This window comes from Motacilla alba, chromosome 1A (genome assembly GCF_015832195.1).
Source record: "Motacilla alba alba isolate MOTALB_02 chromosome 1A, Motacilla_alba_V1.0_pri, whole genome shotgun sequence".
NCBI lineage: Eukaryota > Metazoa > Chordata > Aves > Passeriformes > Motacillidae > Motacilla > Motacilla alba.
The window spans coordinates 65,000,161-65,021,171 of NC_052031.1; the positions used below are offsets into that span (position 1 = coordinate 65,000,161).

Sequence of the window (21,011 nt, forward strand, 5' to 3'; positions counted from 1 at the left end):
GGCTGCGAGCTGTTCCCATACTGTGGAGATTGCTCCTCCTGCTTGGGCAGAGTTCCCTGTTCATGAAACCCTATAAGCCCCAGGTCAGACAAACAGCACTGTGGATGCCATGGGACAGAGGCAAGCGTTTCTCACAGCAGCTTGTGAGAATTTTAGGGAGTTGTAAGGATGTGATAACTTGTTAAGTGTAAACAATCTGCAGGTGGTGTTTTTCTACTTCTTTCTGTTCTTCTCAAGGACGGTATATGAGGAAGGTGTTTTTGTTAACTGGCCAATCAAAGAGAATCTATCAAGTCACTCTATAAAAACTGAGTGGCTCTCTTGAAAAAAGCTTTTCTTTTGCTCTTTCTACAGTACTGCCTCTCACCTGTTCCTGCATCATTCTCGGCGCAAGAGTGACACAGCACTGTGTCCCTTGTGGCACATCCTGGAATAAATGGTACCCATGCCTGGGCCAGTGACTCTGATTCCCATCATCTTCATTTTTTAAGGAGATGCACACCTAAGTTGCCCTTGAGTACCTGCACCCAGTAGTTACCTCCTGTTGACTAAACTTTCACAGCCTGACAGGTGACTTCTGAAGGCCACTTGGATTCTCCTCCCTAGGTGAAGGAAAAGGCTCTTCAGTTGGAGTGGGGGTAAATGCATTTGTGATGGATTGGGAAAGCTGAAGCTCAGTAGGACTTTGAAATATTTTACCACTGGAGCCACTTTATCAAAAGCCTATGGGGAGGTGTGGGAGAGGTGTAGGGACCAGCAGCAATGTGTGTAGGTGACTTTTCCTTTGGCAGGTTTTGGAGGTGTGAATGTTGAGCTTTGTCAGCAGAGAGTCTGTGCGGGAGAAACTGAATTACTGAGTTTTTAATTGACTATATCCCCTGCTATGCCAATTGTTTTGGATGAGTAATAAATAAGAATTGTGTACTAGAAGACCATTCAGCAAATGATTTCAACCCACATCTACCAATGCTTTTCTATTTAGGAATATTACCTTTCATCCAGAAAGTCTTTTAGCATTATTAAGGTGGTATTTGTTTAAAGTAATTCAACGGGCTTTGCACATAAAGTAGTCAGGTGAATCTCTGAATACTAATGTGATAATTAAGCATTTTAATATTCTACAGAGTTTTTTTCTTAAATCACAGAATTATTAATCTTCATTAAATCTTCTTATCCTCAGCCTAAGTTTTCAGGAATAGTCAAACTGATATTTGAAGGTAAGAAAATATATAATTTTCGCCAGTCCAAGATCTTCAATTAGCTGAAGATTACAGCAGAGTAAGGCTCAAAAATACAGAATTTTTTTGCCCTCTAAACAATGCTACAACCTAGTCTAGCTTCTGTTGTTGAAACTTCTTGGGTTTGCGTGAAGAATACTCAGTAGTTCGCAGAAGTGGGATGTGGAGACGGAGACGATGTGAGTTGTATTCCCGTATCCATGGGGTTTGTGACGAAACAGGCACGAGGGGTCTGTAGAGGAGACCTGTGACAACAAAGAGTTGTGATGCGGAGCCCCTCGCTCCTCCTAATCTCCCTGGCCAGCGAATGCCCAGTTCCTGCCCATGGCCTCACACGCCGGGGAGGCAGCCTGTCCCTCCACGCCGGTTCCTCACCCTCGCCCGGGTTTGCGCTCGGGTGCGGGGACAAAGGGAGGTAGCGCACGGGCGCTCCTACAGCCAGCGGCCGCGGGGAGCCGGTCTGTGCGTGCCGGCAGCGCCGGGGCTCCTGAGCGCATCCGAGCCCCGCGGGACGGGGCCGCGCCGCGCCCTCCGCGCTCCGAGCCCCGCAGCGCCCCGGGCCCGCCGCGCCGCCGCAGGGTGGCGCTGTGACCCCGCGGGACCGCCCGGGGCCGCCCGGGGCCGGGGCCGCGCCGCCTCCGCATCCCGGGACAGCGCTCCGGACACACCGCCGGGGCGCATCCCCGGGAGAGCGCTCCGGACACACCGCCGGGGCACATCCCGGGACAGCGCTCCGGACACACCGCCGGGGCGCATCCCCGGGACAGCGCTCCGGACACACCGCCGGGGCACATCCCGGGACAGCGCTCCGGACACACCGCCGGGGCACATCCCGGGACAGCGCTCCGGACACACCGCCGGGGCGCATCCCCGGGACAGCGCTCCGGACACACCGCCGGGGCACATCCCGGGACAGCGCTCCGGACACACCGCCGGGGCGCATCCTCGGGGCAGCGCTCCGGACACGCCGCCGGGGCGCATCCCCGGGGCGCATCCCCGGGGCAGCGCTCCGCACAGGTCCCCGGGGCACATCCCCGGGGCAGCGCTCCGCACAGGTCCCCGGGGCACATCCCCGGGGCACATTCCTGCGGCGCCCGCCCGCTGCCGCAGTTCGGGTCCGCCGCCGCCCTCGGCATCGCCCGGCCCTGCTGCCCGCCTCGTCCCGCCCCGCCCCGCAGGGAAGATCTTCATGTACCCCGCTCCTCCAGCCACCGCATCCCCGCGATTCTCGTGAGGGACACATGACACTTCGTTTCCAAAAAGTTTCAGAAACCGGAAAAGAAATTCACAGGTGGCGGGTGGTGGTGGGGCTGTATCGTGAATGACTTTTTGGTGTTGGTCGAAGAGTTTGGGAGGCAGCTGTGGGTAAAGTTAGGAGGCTGTTGGAGACATGGTTCTGCAAAAGTGAAACATAGAATCAAAGTGTCATGGAATATTCTGAGTTGGAAAGGCCCCACAAAGATCCTTAAAGCTCACGGACTTGCACTGGACAGTCCCAAGAATCGCACCATGTGCCTGGGATTCCTGTGATTATGTGAAACACGGCCTCATCTTACAAAAAGAAAAATTGCTTAAAAAGTAATGGGGATGAAGAATAAAATAATCCTTATGTTGGGTCAGGAAAAGAAAAAGAATAATGAAAGACATTTAAATACAAGGAAATGAGTGGGAAGGGAAGGCTCGGCATTTTTTAAGGACAAATTGTCTGTAGCTGAGTATTGATGACAGTGTAGCCGAGTGGACTGGAGGAGAGCTGGCTGCCTCCGAGAGCCGGAGTGCTGGTTATTAAAGAATGAAACTGAGGAATGCGGGGGAAAAGAGCCAAACCGATCCGCAGCAGAGGAATCGGAGCTGGCGGTGGAGTGGGAAGTCTCGGCCGCCTTCGTCGCTACTGGGGGGACTTGCTCTGAGCCCCCCTTCCCCAGCACGGCCCTTCTGTGTCCCGCTTCGCTTCCCCTTCCCCTCACAGGGACTGGCTTGGGGTCTCTGCATGATGCCTGGAGAGGACCCCGTTCTTGTGGGCTGAGTGGGTGATGGCAAGGTGCGGGCAGCCTTTAGTGTGGCAGTCTGAACGTGACCTGCGATTTCACACTGCGCCTCTTCAACCACGGCAGCCTGGCTGGCCTTTAAAAAATCCTTTGTTTTCTCCGTCAGGATAGATACTTTACGATGAAGTTCTATGTTCAGCCTCTTTTGCTTGCTTGTCACTGCCTGCTTTCCTTTCAGGCTTTCCTGGTGTGTGTTTAGCCGATTCTCTTTGAGAGATGCCTAGAGCCATCTGTGCTGACTGTTGCTACACGTATATGAATGTATGTGTAGGAGAGGGCAGAGGTGCACGAGTTTTTCCGTATCTGTGTAACTCCCTGCAGCCCACAGACTTGTATCGGAGAGCTATTTAAGCGTGCATATGCATGCAGATCTGCGCCTCCGGACAGGCACATATTGTGTAGTAGACTGGAACAGATAATTCCACAGAATGCAGGAATAAACGGAGCAGCTCAGAAATCAGTGAGGAAGAAAAATAGGAAAAAAAAAAAAAAACAGAGAGAAAGAAATTAAAGAAAAAAAAAAAAAACCTCCAAAAACCATAAAGAAAATGAAGCCTTGCTTCATTGTTAGTGTCTGAACACAAAATGAGGTTTTGTCCCACCGATTAATCTCTCTAGGAGCAGCAAACTGACTATCCTAAGCTAGTGTGACAAGCTAAGTGTATCTGTTTCTCAAAGGAGGAAGCATATTCTCTCTACTGTGGAAAATGATATCAAATTTAGTGGCAGGCATTGCTGTCCAGCAGGGTTAAACGGCCGAAGAAGTAGTCTGGACACATGTTGCTTTTTAGGATACAGCTGCCAGCAAGTGGGGATTAACGCCTGCCTCTGTTTGTTTAGGAAGAAAAAAAAATAAAAAGAAAAAAAAGAAAAAAAAAGAAGGAGGAGAAGAAGAAAATTAGAAAAGTTTAACAGTTTCTTTTGTGAAGTCCGTACATTGCAAATCCAGCCGCGTTACCAGACTAAAGGAAATGAAAAAATGCTTCGGTTTGAGAGGACGAGTCCTTTATTTCCCTTATTGGATACGTTTCATGTGTTTTCCCCAACACTCCGGCTTAAGGACATGCCTTTTGAAACACAAACACACGCACAGCTCGCACACGCACACACAGATAAGATATGTATTAGATCTTGACACATGCGGGGTGGAGGGAAGAGCGGGAGAGAGAGAGAGAGAGCGAGAGAGAGCGAGAGAGAGAGAGAGAGAGAGAGAGAGAGAGAAAGAGAAAGAGAGATCCTCCTACCTGGAGCCATAGATTGCAAGATACGTAGTGTTACCTGAGGAAGTCAGAACAAGTAAAAACAGATTGAACTTCAGGGCTCTATGAGGCAGTTGATCAAGATCAGTGCTTGCTCATTCTCTCCCTCAGACTGTCTGTCTTGGGGTTTTGTTTTACTGTTTTGAGCAGCCCTTTCCGTTTTTTCTTCCTCTTTAGCTTTAATACCGGAGCCGGTTTCGGTCACCATGGCTCTGGGAAGAGCTGCCTATCTGCGCGGAGTTGACTTTTTACAGCTCGGCCGGCTTTGCTCCTGGGTAGCTTCAGCAATGCTCTTGACTGGGATTTAATCGACAAGATCAGTTCGGCTTTTTGTGCAATTTTTATGGCTCAGTCCATTTTCTAGATCATGCACAGAAACTTTCGGAAGTGGATTTTCTACGTGTTTCTATGCTTTGGAGTCATCTATGTCAAATTAGGGTAAGTCCTTCTGCACGACAAATCTCCTTGGCTTTTGGGTCACGTTAGTGCGGAGTTGGGAGCAAAATACTGCAGAGGAGGGAAAAAAAAAAAAAAAAAAAAAAAAAAAAAAAAGGAAAAGAAAAGATGTGATTATTTCTCTCTCCGCCTCCGGGTGTCCAAGCGCCGGCAGCCCCCCGAAGCACGGCCGTCTCCCCCGGTCCCGGGCCATGCCCGGCGGCGGGGCGCTCCGCCCGCCCCGAGCCTGCAGGGAGCCGGTCGCGGGTGATGACGGATCCTTTTATTTTGTACTGCTTAAGCGAACTTAAATATTATCTCTGGCTTACAGTACCCTCAGAGGAAAAAAAAAAAAAAAAGGAAAAGAAAAGGCAGCCTGACAGAGTTAACTCAGGCGCTGCTGCTGGGACAATAGAGCAGAGCTGAGGTATTAGGCGAAAGGGGCGGGAGGAGGGGAATCCCTGCTCTGAACCTGCGCTCAGGGATTTGGTTCATGCAGGCCTAGACACAATTTGCGTTTCTATCCATCACACGGACGTGTTGAAATTAACTTGACAACTGGTCCGGCTACCTCTGCTCTGGTGCTCCCGGGAAGCCAAGCGGGCTCAGGCGAAGGGACCGGCCCGGGGCCCTGGAGGGTGCGGCGGGGGCTCCCGGGGAGCCCTCTGTTTGCTCCTCGGTGTTTGATCACCGCAATCGAGTGCACGCGGTTATTTTGGTTGCCAAGTTTCGCCCTCTTTCCCTCCGTCTCTCCCCCCAGTGCCTGTATGCCCTTATTAATATTGCTCGTCGCAGTAGGCTGACTTGAGTTGAATTTCCACATTCCTGAGCCCCAGCCGAGTCCTTACCTGTCGAACTACAAACTCTTTAAAGATCCTGTCTTTGCGGGGTTTTTTATGCCTTTTTTTTTTTTTTTTTTTTTTTTTTTTTTTTTTTTTTTTATGATCAGGAATACATAAGGTGAGTTGCAATCCAAAAACGCTCACTTCCCACCTTGAAATCGATAGGTGGAAGAGGACGGGGAAGCCAAAGGGCAGCTCCCAAAGGCGGGAGAACGGGCAAGTTCCCCAGAGCGACGGGCAGGCTGGAGCCCGGCCGGGCAGCAGAGCGGGAGGGCGACGGGGAGCGAGGGGCGGCCCGGCCGTGCCCTGCCCGCCGGGAGCCGCCGCCGCGGGCGCTGCTCCGCGCACGGAGCGCGGCGGGAGCAGCCACGTCCCCGCTGTCAGCGGCCCAGGCAGCGGCGGGAGGAGGGGGCGAGGAGAGGGAGGGAATCGGCAAGAGGGAGCGCGCCAGAGCCGAGGATTAAGGTTAAACAGCGGGGGGAAGGAATTAAACTGGGCTCCTCGGGGATGAGAAAGGGAGCGGCAGGCTCTGTATAGCCCAGGAGCCCCCGCAGTGGCGGGCGGCAAGGGCAGAGCCGTCCCATTTTCAGGGTGCCCTGAAAAGAAGCCGGCTGCTTCCCGGAGGGTTCCCAGCGGGTTGCTCGGCGGGCACCAGCCGGATCGCATCCCTTTGTGTTTGCTTATTTAGGTATTTTTGGCACGGCTCTCGGCCCGCCCCTGCAGCCGCAGGTGCCGCCGCGGTGGCCGGCGGAGCAGGGCGCTGCCCCGCGGAGGATGCGCGGGTGCGGAAGGGGCACGGCCTACGCGCTGCCCCCTGCCCTGTGCCGTTGGGGAAGCCCTCGTCCGCCCCTGCCCCGGCGGAGCCACATGCCCGGGGGTAGCTCCAAGTCCTGCCTGCTGGAGACAGGTCCTTTCAGTGCTCCGACCTTTGCGGGGCCGAGAACCTGCGCCGCCCTTTGTCGCAGTCGGGGTCGGCAGCGATGGGCTGTCCCCCTCTAGGGTCGGATTGCCGGCAGTTTAGATGTGTAGTGAATTTGTTGAGGCTGTGTATCCATAAATGAAGAGATGACAGGGCACCCAATCTACTTCAATAGGGTGAGTGCTTCGTAGAGCACAGGCGAGCACAGAGAGGCAGGCGAGCTCAAGGAAAATGCTTTGCAAAATGAGGGCAAGGGTACAGCTATTGCTTTCGCTGCGGCCGAAGGGAACAGAGGATTGGGCACATGTTGCAGTCTGGAAGGCAGATCTCTATTCGAAATTGGTTTTGGCTGTTTTAGAAAGGGATTCAGAGCAAAAATCACAAGAATGCTGTCGGACTGAGCCTGGAAGTGAAACTGAGCGGATATCAGGAACAGTAAAAGCCTTTGCGGAAACCCTATCAGATCCATCACCACGCCTGTAAGGCGATGAGGATACTTCACTTTCTCTGAACAATAGGAGAGAAATTTGCTCTGAGATCCAGGGCTACTTCTAGGCTAGGCATGTGGGATGCAATTATTTCCTCTTTCATCAGCCACTGGAACTACCATTTTGTTGAAACCATATCCTTTGGGTGTAATGATGCCTTTTCTGGGGAGTTCTTTGCTTTGAAAAGGGGGAGGTGAAGGTGGATAAAATGTCTTCCAGGGCATTCGGTTGATTTTCAGCGGGAAGGAGAGAGCCGTCGTGTCAACCACGGCAAAGAGAGGAGTTTTGGCAGGCTGGTTTGGATTTTTTTTTTTTTTCTGCTGCTGAGCATGTTCTTCGTGTCTTAATAAAACATGCTAAAAGCTCTCTTTTCGGTGGCAAACATGACGCCGTGGGGAGAGAAAGTAACGCAATACATGAGCTGTTGGATGGGCCGGGGTGTTGCGTGGGGTGACTTGGCAGGATCCCATAAAGAAGCCACGGTCTCCTCCAGTTAGGACAAGAGAGCAGGTCCCACTCAAGCAGTCCTTCCTCTAGGGGATCTTCTGTCGTCCCCGTTTCTATTTCCGGTGTCCCAGATTGCTGGAGAAACAGGGGTGGGGTGAAGCATCCCTTAATATTTCTGTCGATGACGTTTCCAGGCACCGAAGCATCAAGTATCTGCAGCCTTGCTGACTTCATGTAACTCCCCGCGACAGCAGGTCAAATATTGACCTCAGGCAGGACTGAAACAGAAATATTTCCTGCCAAGATCACAGAGCATTCGGACACCGTTTAATTCGGATACCGTTTCAATTATTAAATACTCTAGAAATTTAAAATTACAGCAGTACTACAGATGCAAATGACAGCAGAAGCTCTGGGTATGAGTGAGGTGTCTTTTGGAAAGATGAAGTCGTGGACAATACCTAGATCAGAGATCTGGGGGCAATCCCCACCCATTTCCTCTTTATTCTGGAGGAAAAGAAAGGTAACAGCCGGGCAGCTCCAAAGGAAGCGGGGAAGACCCCCCCTTTTTCCCGCGGAGAGAAGGTCACTGTGACATTAGAGGGATGCGGGCGGCGGGAGCTGGCGCTGCCCAAGGGAGCAACGAAAGGTGTCGGCACCCCTTTGAGGGGCGGCAGGGACGCTTCTTTCGTGCCCATCCGAGCTGAGGGCGCATAGGGCTACGGACATCGGGGACCCTGGCCCGTTCTGGGAAGGCCGGAGCACTCCGCTTCCCGGGACTCACAGGGATGCTGCTGGGATGAACGTGAGAGCCGGTCCCACTCGCCTCCCCCGCGGCGAAGTTCGCCTCGGCTTTGCTACGATTGCGGTAAAGGCCAACGAAATCCTGCTGCCCTCGCCATCCCCGGGGCTGTCCGGCCGCGGGGAGCCCGCCCGGGCCGGCCCTGTCCCCCCGGCCCTCGGCAGGCATTGGCCGGAGCTCAGCCTCGACGGCGGCAACACGTGGAGCACCGGGAGCCGCGGCGAGGCCCCGAGGGGAGCCCCGAGCGATTCACGGCCGGAGCGCCGGGCGGTGCGGCCGCAGCCCGGGACCGCCTGGCGCCGTCCCGCCAGCGGGACCACTGCTCCCGGCCCCTCCACGGGCACCTGCCGTAGTGCTGCCGCCTGCACCCCGCTCCCTACTCTCCCATCGGCCGGACGCCGCTCGCTCTGAGACTCATTGTTGCTTTCTTTCCCCCGGCGCTGGACTTGCAGCTCGACGAGATACAACAAACGCCCGGCTGCGCCCAGAAAGGACCCGCTGTGTTGCCCGCCTGGCGCATCTTCCCGGCTTCCGACGTGCCCTTTTGCCGGGCTCTCCCCAGGCTTGGGGTAAAAAAGGATCCGCGGCTGGAATAGATAGATAATAGCAGAGAAAAACAAACAAACAAACAAACAAACAAACAAAAGCAAATAGTTTATTAGTGCCTGCCCGACTGTACTGTCGGCAACTATTTCAGTGTAATTCTGTCCCATTTTGTCCAAAACGCAGCTGTTTGTGGAAAAAGGAGTGACAGATGCTGAAGTGCCCGTATAAGACGTTGCCGACAATATCTCTTTTCCAGTGTGAGGTTTTACTGAAGGGAATGTTTCCGTCTTCAATCAACAAAATGAGTATGGTTCTCGCTGCCCCGGCTGATATATGTATAGAAACCATTTGGATGGAATTTGCAAAGTTATTCTTATCATCGTCATCATCATCATAATCTTCATCCTCCTCCTCATCATCATCATTCATCATCAATAATTTTTCGCCATAATAACCGGCCCGCGGTTTTAGAATAAAAAATAACTCCTCGACAAGAAACTGCGCGGTTTGATTTCTTTAGACGACTTTCCTTCCCCTACACAACACATCTGTGGATAAAGTCAGTTTCGACCTGAAAATGATGGAAATTGGAAAACCCTCTTCGTTTCAGGTGGAGTGGGTCAAACTTTGCCAACACGAGTCCGAAGTTTTCCAGTGCCAACTTTTATTTGCGTTTTATTTTGCAGTTCGCTGTCCCCCTCCTTCCCCCCCAGTCACTTCTTTAAAAGCAGACGCACATTAAAAACACCTATCCGAAGCGGAACAAATGCTAGAAATGAAACATTCAAAGTGGCTACTCGTTCTCCTGGTTTCACGCTCAGCAGAGTTGCCCCAGCCACATGTCTAGCAGGGAAAAGGGCGCTGAGGAGATACACATCTCTTTCGCTGTATATAGACTTGCACGCACACTTACAGAAGTATAAATACGTCCATTTTAGAATCTTAAATAATTACAAATAAGACGGTTCTGGGATGTAAATAATCGTTGAAAGGCTTAAGCTTCCGTCTCTTGTTAATCGAGATCAGCGTTTCTCGAAAGGACATTGCCTGCCCCAATGTCTGTGCTGAACTTGCGGATGAAAGTGGTTAAGGCAACCAAACCCCGAGAAGATTTTTTTGTCGCATATTGAGCGGCATACAACTTTTTTGCACCAGTTCTGCAATTCCCAGTTCATCTGAGAGCATATTTCGTTGTGTGGCTGAAACAGCTGCACCCATGTTCTGGCACTGGTAACTGGAGGAGGTGTTCCCAGGGCATTCGGTAGAGCTCTTAGCCAAGACATCTTCATCTGTCAATAGGCAATTAACCTGAGACGAACATTTACAGACCGAGGACACTTCGGAGCCTGGTTCTTGTTCGTTTCAGCTGCATTTCAGTTTAAGTGTCTCTTCGGTGGCCGTTTATTTTTCGGGGTTCGTTTTCATCCCCCAGCCCCGGTATCCGCAGCGCACGTCTTTCACCATCGCTCTCAGCACTTCCGAAATCAAGGACTGCCCAACAATGCCGAGGAAGAGCGACTGTCTCCTGCACGCCTGGGGCTGCTCAGGGCGAAGGGCTCAGGCCCGCCGGAGTGGGAAGGGTCGAGCATCTCTTTGCCGCGGGGCGCGGCGGTGCCAAGGGCAGGAGTCGCTCGGCTCAGGGGGAAGGCGGGGGAGAGGCAGCGAACCTGCCGGGAAACGCCTCTTGCATCGGACTTGCATCTTCTCGGAACCGAGAGAAGCAGAGGGAAGAGCGGAGACGAAAGCTCTTCCTGCGGGGGTGGAGAGAGGTGTGGGGAGCCGGGGGCCGCCGGCAGCCGCCCCCCGCTCGCTCCCTGCAGCGGCTGTTCCACACTAGTCCTTTCCCTTCGCTGCTCTCCCGCGAAACCCAATCTCGCCAGGAAGCTACGAGTGTGCATGTCTTTATTTCTCACTCAGTAAGGCTATGAATACGTATATGTTCCTCTTTTCTCGACCTTGCTCCTGAAATCGAAGCCTAATTTTTAACAACGGGGGGACAACAACAGCCAGACCCCCGCCGAGGCTAGGGGGAAGGCGGAACCCTTCGGTGGAACCGGGACAGCCGGCCACAAAAAAGCAATTAGCCGAGAGTGGGGTTGGAAGCTGCCAGCTCGTTCAGCCTCTCCCAGGGCGAGCTAAGGGTGCCACGGCAGAAGCAGGGAGCTCTCAGCCCACCGAGCGCTGGTGGCGGGGCGGGGGGGAGTTAAAAATGCCCCACGGAGCGCGAAATGAGCGAGGCGCATGGAGAGGGCTCAGCCAGGGAGCATGGATTCATTGCAGCCCGGGCTAGATCAGTGTCTTTCCATTGTCATCCTCCCCCTAGGAAAAAAAAAAAAAAAAAAAAAAAAAAAAAAAAAAAAAAAAAAAAAAAAAAAAGGAGAGGGAGAGAAAAAAGTAGGCGGATTGCAGTGACTGACTGCCCAATGGCAGCCCCGGGCCTCAGGAGAGTTACAGAGAGAGAGGGAGAGAGAGAGAGAGAGAGGCACTTTCTGCCATCCAAATCCCTTAAACCATCCTCATTCCGACACGAGAACCCACTGTAACAACTTCCAACCACTGAGACATGACAGGCAGGAGCCCAGAGGCAGCAGCAGCAGCGAGAGCAGCAACAGCAGCAGCACACACTCTGCACAGGGAGCAGCATTAGCACCAGGGGAATACTACACACAACAATACAAACAAACAAACAAACAAACAGACAAAGCCCCCCCAAGCCCAAGGGACTGGATTCCAACTCAGATTCAAGCCACAGCTGACACCAAAAAGGGTGGGGAATTACGACCAGGGGGGGCCAGAAAGGAATAACCAAGGAAGCGAACTCAAGAGTGTAAACGGGATTCAGCCATGATCCTTTTTTCATCTCGCAGTGTGTTACTCTCAGTGTATTACCCTCAGATTTTCCTCATCCTTACCAGTGGGAGTTACCTGTAAGTGATCCAGATTTTTTTTTTTTTTTTCCAAATACTGTTTGCAATGCCCCCGCTAGCAGCTGCCTAGGGGCAATGCGCAGAGCGAGCAGAGGGAGCCGGGAGAAGCCAGCACGGGCGGCAGCTCCGTGCGGTGCGTGGTGGTGAGGATGGTGGTGGTGGTGGCGGCGGAGGAGGAGGAGATGCTGCGCTGGTGGCGGTGCTGGCGCTGCTGGTCGGACCCCGCCGGGGGAAGGGACGCACCGCCAGGTAACTCCCGGGGCTGCCCCGCCGGCGAGGCCGGGGCCCGGCGTGCCCGCAGCGGGGGCGGCGCACCTGGGAGGGCGGCGGGGCAACGGGACGCGGAGCGGCCGGCGTCTCCCCTGGGGACTCCGACCCCGACTCCTCCTCCTGCCAAACCGGAGATGGGCATCGCTTCGCGCCCGTCGGGGGAAGGCTGTTTGTGTGCGGAGGTCCCGGGGAGCTCGGGGCTGCCGCAGCCGGCGGCGAGCGCCCAGCCCGGGCCGCCCGCGGAGAGTCCCCGCCGCCGAGGCGCTCGCCGGCCGGCTGCTTTCGCTCCGGAGGGATCTCCAGTCCCGCAGTTAGAGCTGGCTCCAGGACTTTTTCCTTGTGAGGAAGGGGGTGGAGGTAGGGGTGGGGGAAATGAGAGTCGGTGGGTGGGACTGCGAGGAATTTCGGTCTCTTTTTTTAATATCTATATCTGTATCTATCGTTGCGGTGGATAAGAAGCGGCTGGGCTAGTCCGTGAGGGCTGCGGAGAGAGTGTCCGCCGTCCTTCTCCTGCAGGTCCCCCGGCTGGTCTCTGTGCCCGCCGGCCGCCGCGTTAGGGTGGCGGGGGTGGCGGGCCGGGGTCCCCGCGCCGGCCGTGGGGGAGCCGGGCCCGTCCGGGACCGCAGCCGGAGTCCGGAGGGGCTGCCGGGGACCTGTCAAGGGCTTCTGCTCTCCTGCGCTCCGGAGGAGACTTGACCGCGCCGCGGGGCAGCCGTGCGGAGAGGAGGGCGCTGCGGCGGCAGGTACCCGGCGGAGGGAGCCGCTTAAAACCGGGGAGCCTTCTCCCTCCCTTGAGCATCCCCCCAGCCCCGGGGCAAGAGTCTCCGTGCCGGAACGCGGGGGTCGGGCCCGGGGGAGCTCTGGGGCGGTTCGGAGCCTGCCCAGGCTGCCGGGGCTGCGGCAGAGGGGTTCACCCCTGTCGGTGGTGGGGAACCCCGTCTCGGCATCCCCGGCCCCGCATTTATCTCGGCTGCCGGGGCCGAACGGATTTCCCTACTCTTCTACCCCCAAGCCGACCTCAGTTTTTTGTGCCCCGACGGATGCGAATTTGAGGTCCTATCCCTGAACTGTACGTGGATTTACATATATCTGGGTTTTTTTCTCTGTGTGCGCGTACAGGAGCACATGCACATGAACAAGCACGTGTGCGTGCGTTCCTCCGTGTGTGTGTCCGTCTGTTTTCTGTGGGCTGTGGAAAAAACATATCCTACTGCTATGGGAGAAAAGTAGGAATAAACACGCCCATAAAAAGAAACTAAAAGCCTATTTCTACAGTCTTAATTCTTAATGAAATGCACATGTCTTGGCCACTGATTTTTAAAAGCGCTTAGATTTATGGAAGCACGTTAGATTAATTCAACCAGAGCTGCCTGTTTCTGTTCACAGGAGGGAAATGTCTGCTGCGTAGGTGACCGATAGCTTTTAAAAAAGCTTGCCGTGCTATCTTTGGTTGGTTGGGGTTTTTTTGTGGTTATTATTTTTTTTATACAGGAGGAAAGAGTCGTAATAAATAAATAAATACACCCTTTTAATATAAGCGTAGCCATATTTTTCTCAAAACCGTAGGAAATTACTATCCTACAAAGTTTTCCTTCTATAAATAGTTCAAATCTTAAAACAAAAGTTTGCAACCGCATACCAGATGCTGGGATGCTGGCGGTTTCCCTTGCTGTGTGACATAATTATAAGGTCCGAAAGCAAAAGCTATAGAAGTATAATAATAATACTAAGGCGACTGCTGAGGGGAAATACAAGAGAAGCAATGCCTGCTTTATTTAAAGCCAACTGCTTGTGGATCTTTTGAGCACTGCCCCGCGACAATGAGAAGTTGTGGTGGATAAATAATGCTCTCTCGCCTTTCCCTGGGCCGTCCCCAGTTCATCCCCTCCGCGGCAGGTCACTGGGAGCTGGACCCGCGGAGCTGGAGCCGAGGTGGCTATTGCAGCCCAGCAGAGCAGAAGCGAAAGGGATCAGGAGGTGAAACCCAACAAAGCGGAGCCCCAAAGCGACGCCCACCTCCCTCCATCCATCACTCCGGAGGGACGGAGCCTGCTGCTTTCCCGGGGAGAAAGCAGCGCGCACGGGGCTGCTGGGGACAGGGAGCCCGGGACCCGAATCCCCCCCGCTTCTCCCCCATGCCACCCCCGGCACCAGCCCCCGGCCATCCTTGCTCCTTTTCCATTGAGTCCCCCCCATCCCTCCCGGAGAGCGGGGGCAGCGGCGGGAGAGCCGGGTGGGCTGCAGTGCTGCGCCTCGCTCGCTCTCCGAAAGAAGTGAAAAGAAAGAGGAGTTATTTCAGTGCTTAATGGAGAGTAGCCTACTGAACTTGTGGTGTTTGTCTGGTGGGTAAATATACTTCTCTGGCTTACTAATGGTAGCTTTTGAAGATTAAAGCGTAGTAGAGTCTGTTGGAGCATTATCTGCTGGTGTCTGTTTCTGCTACCCTCGTTCTCCGGAGGGGAGGATGCTTCCCAAGCTGCTATTTAGTGAGTTCTCAGGGACTGTCAATGGTCATCTTAATTTTCCCCGAGATCTCTATCATCTTTTAGCTATGGGAACAATTCCTTGGCTTCTGCATTGCTGCTCCTTGGGGGACAGAGGGGGTGAGTTTCAGCGGGCAAGCAAACGGAGTGCGGGGTGTCTGTGCTCAGTCTCTCTTGGTGCAGGGAATGCAGGCCGGGGGAGATGGGATGCTGCCCTGTTATTCTGTGAGAAAACCTGTCAAGCAAAAATCCCATCAGATTTTTCTGAATGGAAAAGGCAATGGTGAAATGAAATGAAATGGGCACCACACCTCAGTGGTTTTTTTTGTGCAATAGCTGTGAAGAAAGTTAAATTATGGTCAGCAACATCCAAAATTAATTTGAAACCTGACTCCTTTACAAAATTGATTTCTATATTGTAAGTGTGCTATCTGATGAAGCCATCTTCTTCAGTGTGCTTGTCTGGTAACCTTTGGCCTGCTGAGGCACTGTGAACATTTTTACAACCAGAAGAAGTTAGGGTCTGCCTCTGCAAAAAAGAAAACTGACTGCGGCTCCAATAGCTGGTGCATTTTAATGCTGGACTCATTTTGGTAATCCAATTAAATATTTAAAGTATAAAGCTGCCATTAAATAATGTCAGTGTAGTTAGCATAAATGTCTGAACTCCAGGATTGTGCAGAGCACTGGCACTGTTTCTTGCAGTGCAAGTGAGAGTGTGCATGTACACATACACATACTCAGCTGCTGTACACACACACATACTCAGCTGCTGTACACACACACATACTCAGCTGCTTCTAAAGGAGATGGTGCTCTTTGGTTTTCCATTGGTGCACCCCTTTCACTGTTCATCTTATTTAGTGCAGGATGCATTCATCAGCAGCATGAGAGTTGGTTCTGAAGAAGCTTATTCAGGGATTATCTGCTGGTACATAGATACAGTTAATTCAGTTATTTGCTATAAAGTGATTTGAAATAACTCTTAAGAGAGTGTGTGCATATGTAGTAATAGCAGTACAAATGTTCAAAGCAGATACATTTTCTAACACCACAGCACAGCAAATAATTTATATTGGTGAGTAGATATTGCTGCTTGGTTAGGAGATGTAGAGGAAGAAAATCCTCTGCATGTTTTGCATTTGTTCTGCTGGTGCTTCCACATCCTTACCATTCCGTATCCTTAACAACAGGGCTTCTCAACACTTGTGGGAAGCAGATTAGAAGGAATGCAGATTGTTTATAAGCCTCCAGGAAAGTGGTCATGCCTAATCCCTAGAGATTAGGACTACTGAAGAGAGTCCCTGGAGTTGGCTTCTTAATCCATCAGTGCTGGAGGGAGCTGCACAGGCAGAGAACAGCCCGGCTGCTCCATGAGGCAGAGCCTTCAAGGGGATAGTGGGCACAGCTTCACCAGCAATGCCAACCAGCCTGACTGATGCTCCCACTTTGGCTGGTGCAGTCAGAGTCCCACAGGCTGGCCCACTCTTCCCATCCTGCTTAGATCAGGGCAGGATCAATCTCTGTGATTTGGCTGGCTGTTATGGGGATGGGATTGCCTCCGGCTCAGTCACTGAGCTGCAGTACAAATCCGTCATTTCCCTGCTTTTGCACCTTGTTCGTTTTATAACTGAGACTTTAGGGGAAGCTTGCTCTCTCAGCCTCTAGCTATGCAGTGTACAATGCCCAAGGAGAGCTCTGCTGTCATATTCTCCTTTTACCTGGTACTGTAATTATGATTCTCCATAAGAGGATTTGTCATAGGACTTCCTTCCCCTTTACCATCCCTCAAAGATGTGTTCCCTTATAGACAGAACAGGTCAATCTTCAAAGAGTATCAAGTATTTTCAGGCTCATCTAAAGCTAATGCTTTTGCTCAGCAGAAAAGAGAAAGATAAAGGATATTTTTGTGCTGGACTGCCATAAGCTTGGTTTACGTGCTTGACACAGGAAATTTCCATATATTGAAGCAGCTACACAAAGATGGGAGAATGATTGTGATATGATTTCTTGGTAGCTCCAGGAGGTAAAGTCCAGCATTTTGCTGTGAGACCCAGAATAAAATTCCCTGTCTAAAATCGGAGAGCTCTGGTACATCTGGGACTGGCCACTCCTCTCCCACCAAGGTCTAGATCAAGCACTGTAGTCCTGAATATCCTTGGATCCAAATGCATTTGGGTGAAGGCAACTCTCTCAATCCTTTGCAACAATCAGGTTCCGGGAATTAGATGTTTAGTACACCTTGAAATTGCAAAAAAAAAAAAAAAAATTACTTTAGAAATTATAAGGAAAGGTGGCAGCATCCAGAATGTGTAGGATGACAGCATGGAATTACTATGTATGTTGTATTACTAACATAAAATAAAAAGTGGGTAAAAAGCAACATGAAATATTCAGATGAATAGGTAAGGATGAATACAGATGTATTTGCATATTAAACACCCAACAAGGCTAATCCCTCAGAAGAGAGTCTTTCAAAGAAGGTGTTAAAGAGCTAAACAAAATGACCAGCAAATATACAGTTAGACTGACAAACACCTTTTTTGCAATGGGAAAAGCACCATGTGCACCTGGCAATGTGGCCTGCTGAGGGTGGAATGGTGGCATCCGCTTGGTCAGTGCATGGGACTGTGTAATTGGGGCTGAAATGCAGTGAGAGAGCCTCCTGACCCCAAAATATAGTTCAACCCTCTAGTCCTCCCAAGTTACCCCAAGCAACAAAAATCAAGGACCAGCTGTAGATCAAAGGAGTTCTACAGATATGCTGACACTATAAGTTACAGAATTGGTTAATGTTGCAAGCCCAGTTTCTTCAGCCCACAACTTTTGCATGTTGTTCTACCCTCAGCGGACTCTCACCAGTGCCTTTCATGGCTGCTGGCAAAGCATGTCTACCTGTTAATTACCTGACAGGTGAATTTTTGCAGTACAGGTTCACCTGTCTGTTTGGTTCTTCTCATGATTTTTTTTTTCTTTCTTTCCCCCTTGATGCTCCACTGCCCTTCTGTAGAGCATCTCTCCAACCTACCCCAGGTATGTGACTTGCATAGTGTTACAGTAAAACTCTACGTGGAAGGGTTCTATGAGAGCCAGACAGGCCTCTCTCTGTGAGAACCATGACAGAAAAGCAAAATCTCCATGACTTTTTTTTTGTTCTGGAATTGTGCCATGCACCTGTGAACACCCCGCCAATGAGCTGAAGAAACTTGTCACTGGAAGCTTCAGGTTTGCAAGCCCAGAATTATGTAGGAGGATAAAAAAGCCCAGGAGTGTAGGCACAGGAGTACTCTGGAAGAAAAGCCAAGGAAGGCATGTTTCTGGAGAATGTCTTTCAGACTTTTAAGGGTTGTTAGAACCCTCTCCTCTTGTGCTGTCCCTTCAATCCTCCCCCAAATGTAGGTCTATTTTCTCTCCATTGTGGATAGCTGCATAGGACTTGCTGTTAACTTCTTGCTAAGACAATACCTATGTATTTGCATTTGCTACAAGACATGCCTAAGGAACACTGCAACTTCTGCATTAGCAAGAGTGGAAAGAAATTCTAGATACAGAGACTTAGATATTTGACCAGTAGGTTTTTCTGTCTGTATGCATTTCTATGACTTCTCTCTTCCGTTACTGCCAAAATGTTTTTAGGACAAACCTTTAGATAACATACTGAGTTGTTTTTTCTATGCTTTCCTCTTGGGCTTTCTTTCTAAAAGTCAGTTTTCTGGATGGAGCTGAAAGTTTGCTGCCTTATTCAGTTCTAATAGAGTATGGGCAGTTTTACTGAAGTTAAGATAGTTAAGGCTAAATAGTTGCTCTCATCATAAAAACATCTTCTTCCACTAGGATCTGATAATAAGATGATTATCACCTACTAATTATTTTTCAGCAAATCACACTTTTTCTAGAAAATCTCAAGACAGAATAAATCAGAGAATTATTGTATCTCTCTTTTCTGGAAATAATTTTAATAGTGCATACAGTTTGTATCCATATCACTGTTACAGTTTTGAACATTTATGTTTGTTTCAGCCTACGCTTGTGGATCAGATTTCCCTTGAAAAAGGAGAAACTTCATGTTTATGCAAAAATCCCACTTAATCATCAGGGTGACAGTCTTTGTTCCAGCTCTTTGTCCAAGGTCAGATTTCACCCTGAGTTCCTAATAAGGAGAAAAAAGACATCCAGTGGTATGGCAAGTGTGCAAGTGAGGGAAGAAGTGAGGGTTAGGAGTTTGATAGGTGGCAGAAGAATTTCCCCTGTGTAGTGGCGCTTCCCAAATGTTTTATCTGAAGTAGAGCCACACTGTTACAGGCAGTGACATCACTTTCAAAGCTGATGGAACTCTGTGGACTTTGCTGGCAGATACGAGATGCAAAAAGTAATGTTGGTGAGTTGGGTCTCCACCAGCACGTACTTGGAATGCGCAACAAAGGCATTCAAAATAATTTCCTTCTGGATGGCCATTGCTGTGTGGAATTTTGGGAAGCTCTTACCTTTTGTCTTTTAAGCACTATGGGCCTGAGGCTTCTCTCCCCTGAGGCCATATCCACAGCTCAGCAAGCTGACAAAGCAGGAGTAACTCTGCTGCACTCAACCGGGTGACTCCAGTGCAATCAAAAAGAGTACCAAACAGAAAGTCAGCACCAGCCTTGTCCTTACAGTACCCATTTGAATGCAGCCTTGACACAGGCTGCTGTTTTATGCAATTTATAGGGAATCTGGCCATAGTTCGCAAGAACATACAGCGAAGACAATATCAGTAGGAGGCCATGCCAGACAAACCCCAAAATCAGTTCCATGGGCCACTGAAGGAATTATGGCTATGGAATCAGCAAGACCAGATATAAATTCAAAACCTTGTTTAATTTTTTGAGGGGAGAAATAAATCAAAAGCCTTGAAGCATTTGCTGTTGCATGTGAAATATTGCAGAGAAGCCCAAAGCTAGAAGTAAGCATCAGCTAGAAAGATATAAACCACTGTCTGCATGCAGGCAGGACCTGGGAAATGTTTTGACTTGTATCCAATTAAAAATTTTAAAGTGCTGGAATACTGGGGTGTATGTAATATGCACCTTACTAGTCTGGTTGAAGTGAGACATAATTATCAAACGTGACTACTATTTAATAATAATTTCTTTCATCAGGGATTGTAAGTGAATTAGTCTTACCAGTATTGAAGTGAATTGGGCAAGGATCACTGCTGGGGTGGAGTGCAGCAGTTGCTCTGCAGCACCCAGCAGAGCTGTATGGACGTGCAGGACCAGCACCAGTCCTGACATTCCCGGCAGCTAGGCAGGAAAGCATCTGAAACAGCCCAAGCACATCTCTGATTGATCTGGACCCTGGCCAGGGCCAGTTCCTCTAAATACTACACTTTCCCGTGGTGGGTTTCACTCTGTGGTGAGGGTAGGAACGGTGCGAGAGTGGGCCGATGTCTGAGATGCTGAATAGCAGTATCGTGACTTCTGCCTGCCTCAGTTTCCCACAGCTTTAATAGGGCAATAACAGCACTGGCAAGGCTTGAAAGTAGGGGAGGGGCAGGAGAGCAGGAGCTGCCACAGCACTTTGGAAAGAGAAAACGCAGCGTAAGTGCTGCGTCATTACTTTCAGTGACTCTCTCTCTGACCACAAGCACAAAGGCGATGCCGTTGCACTCATCTGAAGCACTGCGTCACCATCGCCCTCTTCACCATCATGCCCAGCATGGCCCTGGGGAGAGCTCAGGGGAAAGGGCTGCTCACCAAAGTCACGAGCATCATTTCTGACAGTGCCTTCTCCTTCCGTGGGAGCCAGACAGCCGCTGTGGGCAGCGTGGAGCAAGTCCTGGCCTCGGAGAGCTGCTGGCCTCGGGGTACGAGGCGGCCGCCGGAGTGCTGGGCAGCAGACAGGACACGGTTAAGGGAGTGCTGAGGAGAATGGCTGCATCTCTCATGACTCCTTTGGCTGCTCGCCAGGGAGCCATGTGACTCCTTGGTCAAAAGAGTCCTCTCAACCATGAGACACTTTTTTCCCCCCTCTGGTTGTACCTTTTCTTTTCTGAAGTTAAAAGAAAACAAAACGTACCCACAAAACTTTCCACATTAAAGTTATATTGTAGTCTGATGACTCAGGGTGAGAAATTGAAGAGGAAGGGAAACATTCCTGAATCAGATCTGTTGTGCTGGGCTTTAAAGAAGAAGATGATTTTGCTGGATGGAGAACAGCTCTGCTGCAGCACAGTGAGCAAGAAGTAAAGGATGAGACTTAATTCTCTTCCCTGCTGCTGTGGACTACTGCTAAATCTCTCAGGGTAGCTTCAAACCCAGTGGACTTTGAC

General features: G+C 51.0%; 1 protein-coding gene across 2 annotated transcripts in view; it reads left to right on the forward strand.

Moving 5' to 3' along the window:
• Positions 1 to 4,585: 4,585 nt before the first annotated feature.
• The window catches only part of WNT7B (Wnt family member 7B), a 93,017-nt gene continuing 76,591 nt past the window's right edge, over positions 4,586 to 21,011 (forward strand). Inside the window, exon 1 of one of the 2 annotated variants that reach the window (XM_038153289.1) lies at positions 4,586 to 4,983. In XM_038153289.1, the coding sequence (XP_038009217.1) occupies positions 4,913 to 4,983 (71 nt within the window). In that variant the 5' untranslated portion in view covers positions 4,586 to 4,912. Of the gene's footprint in view, positions 4,984 to 11,417; positions 11,952 to 21,011 lie in introns of those variants that run through there. The other variant, XM_038153288.1, reaches the window with a different exon arrangement.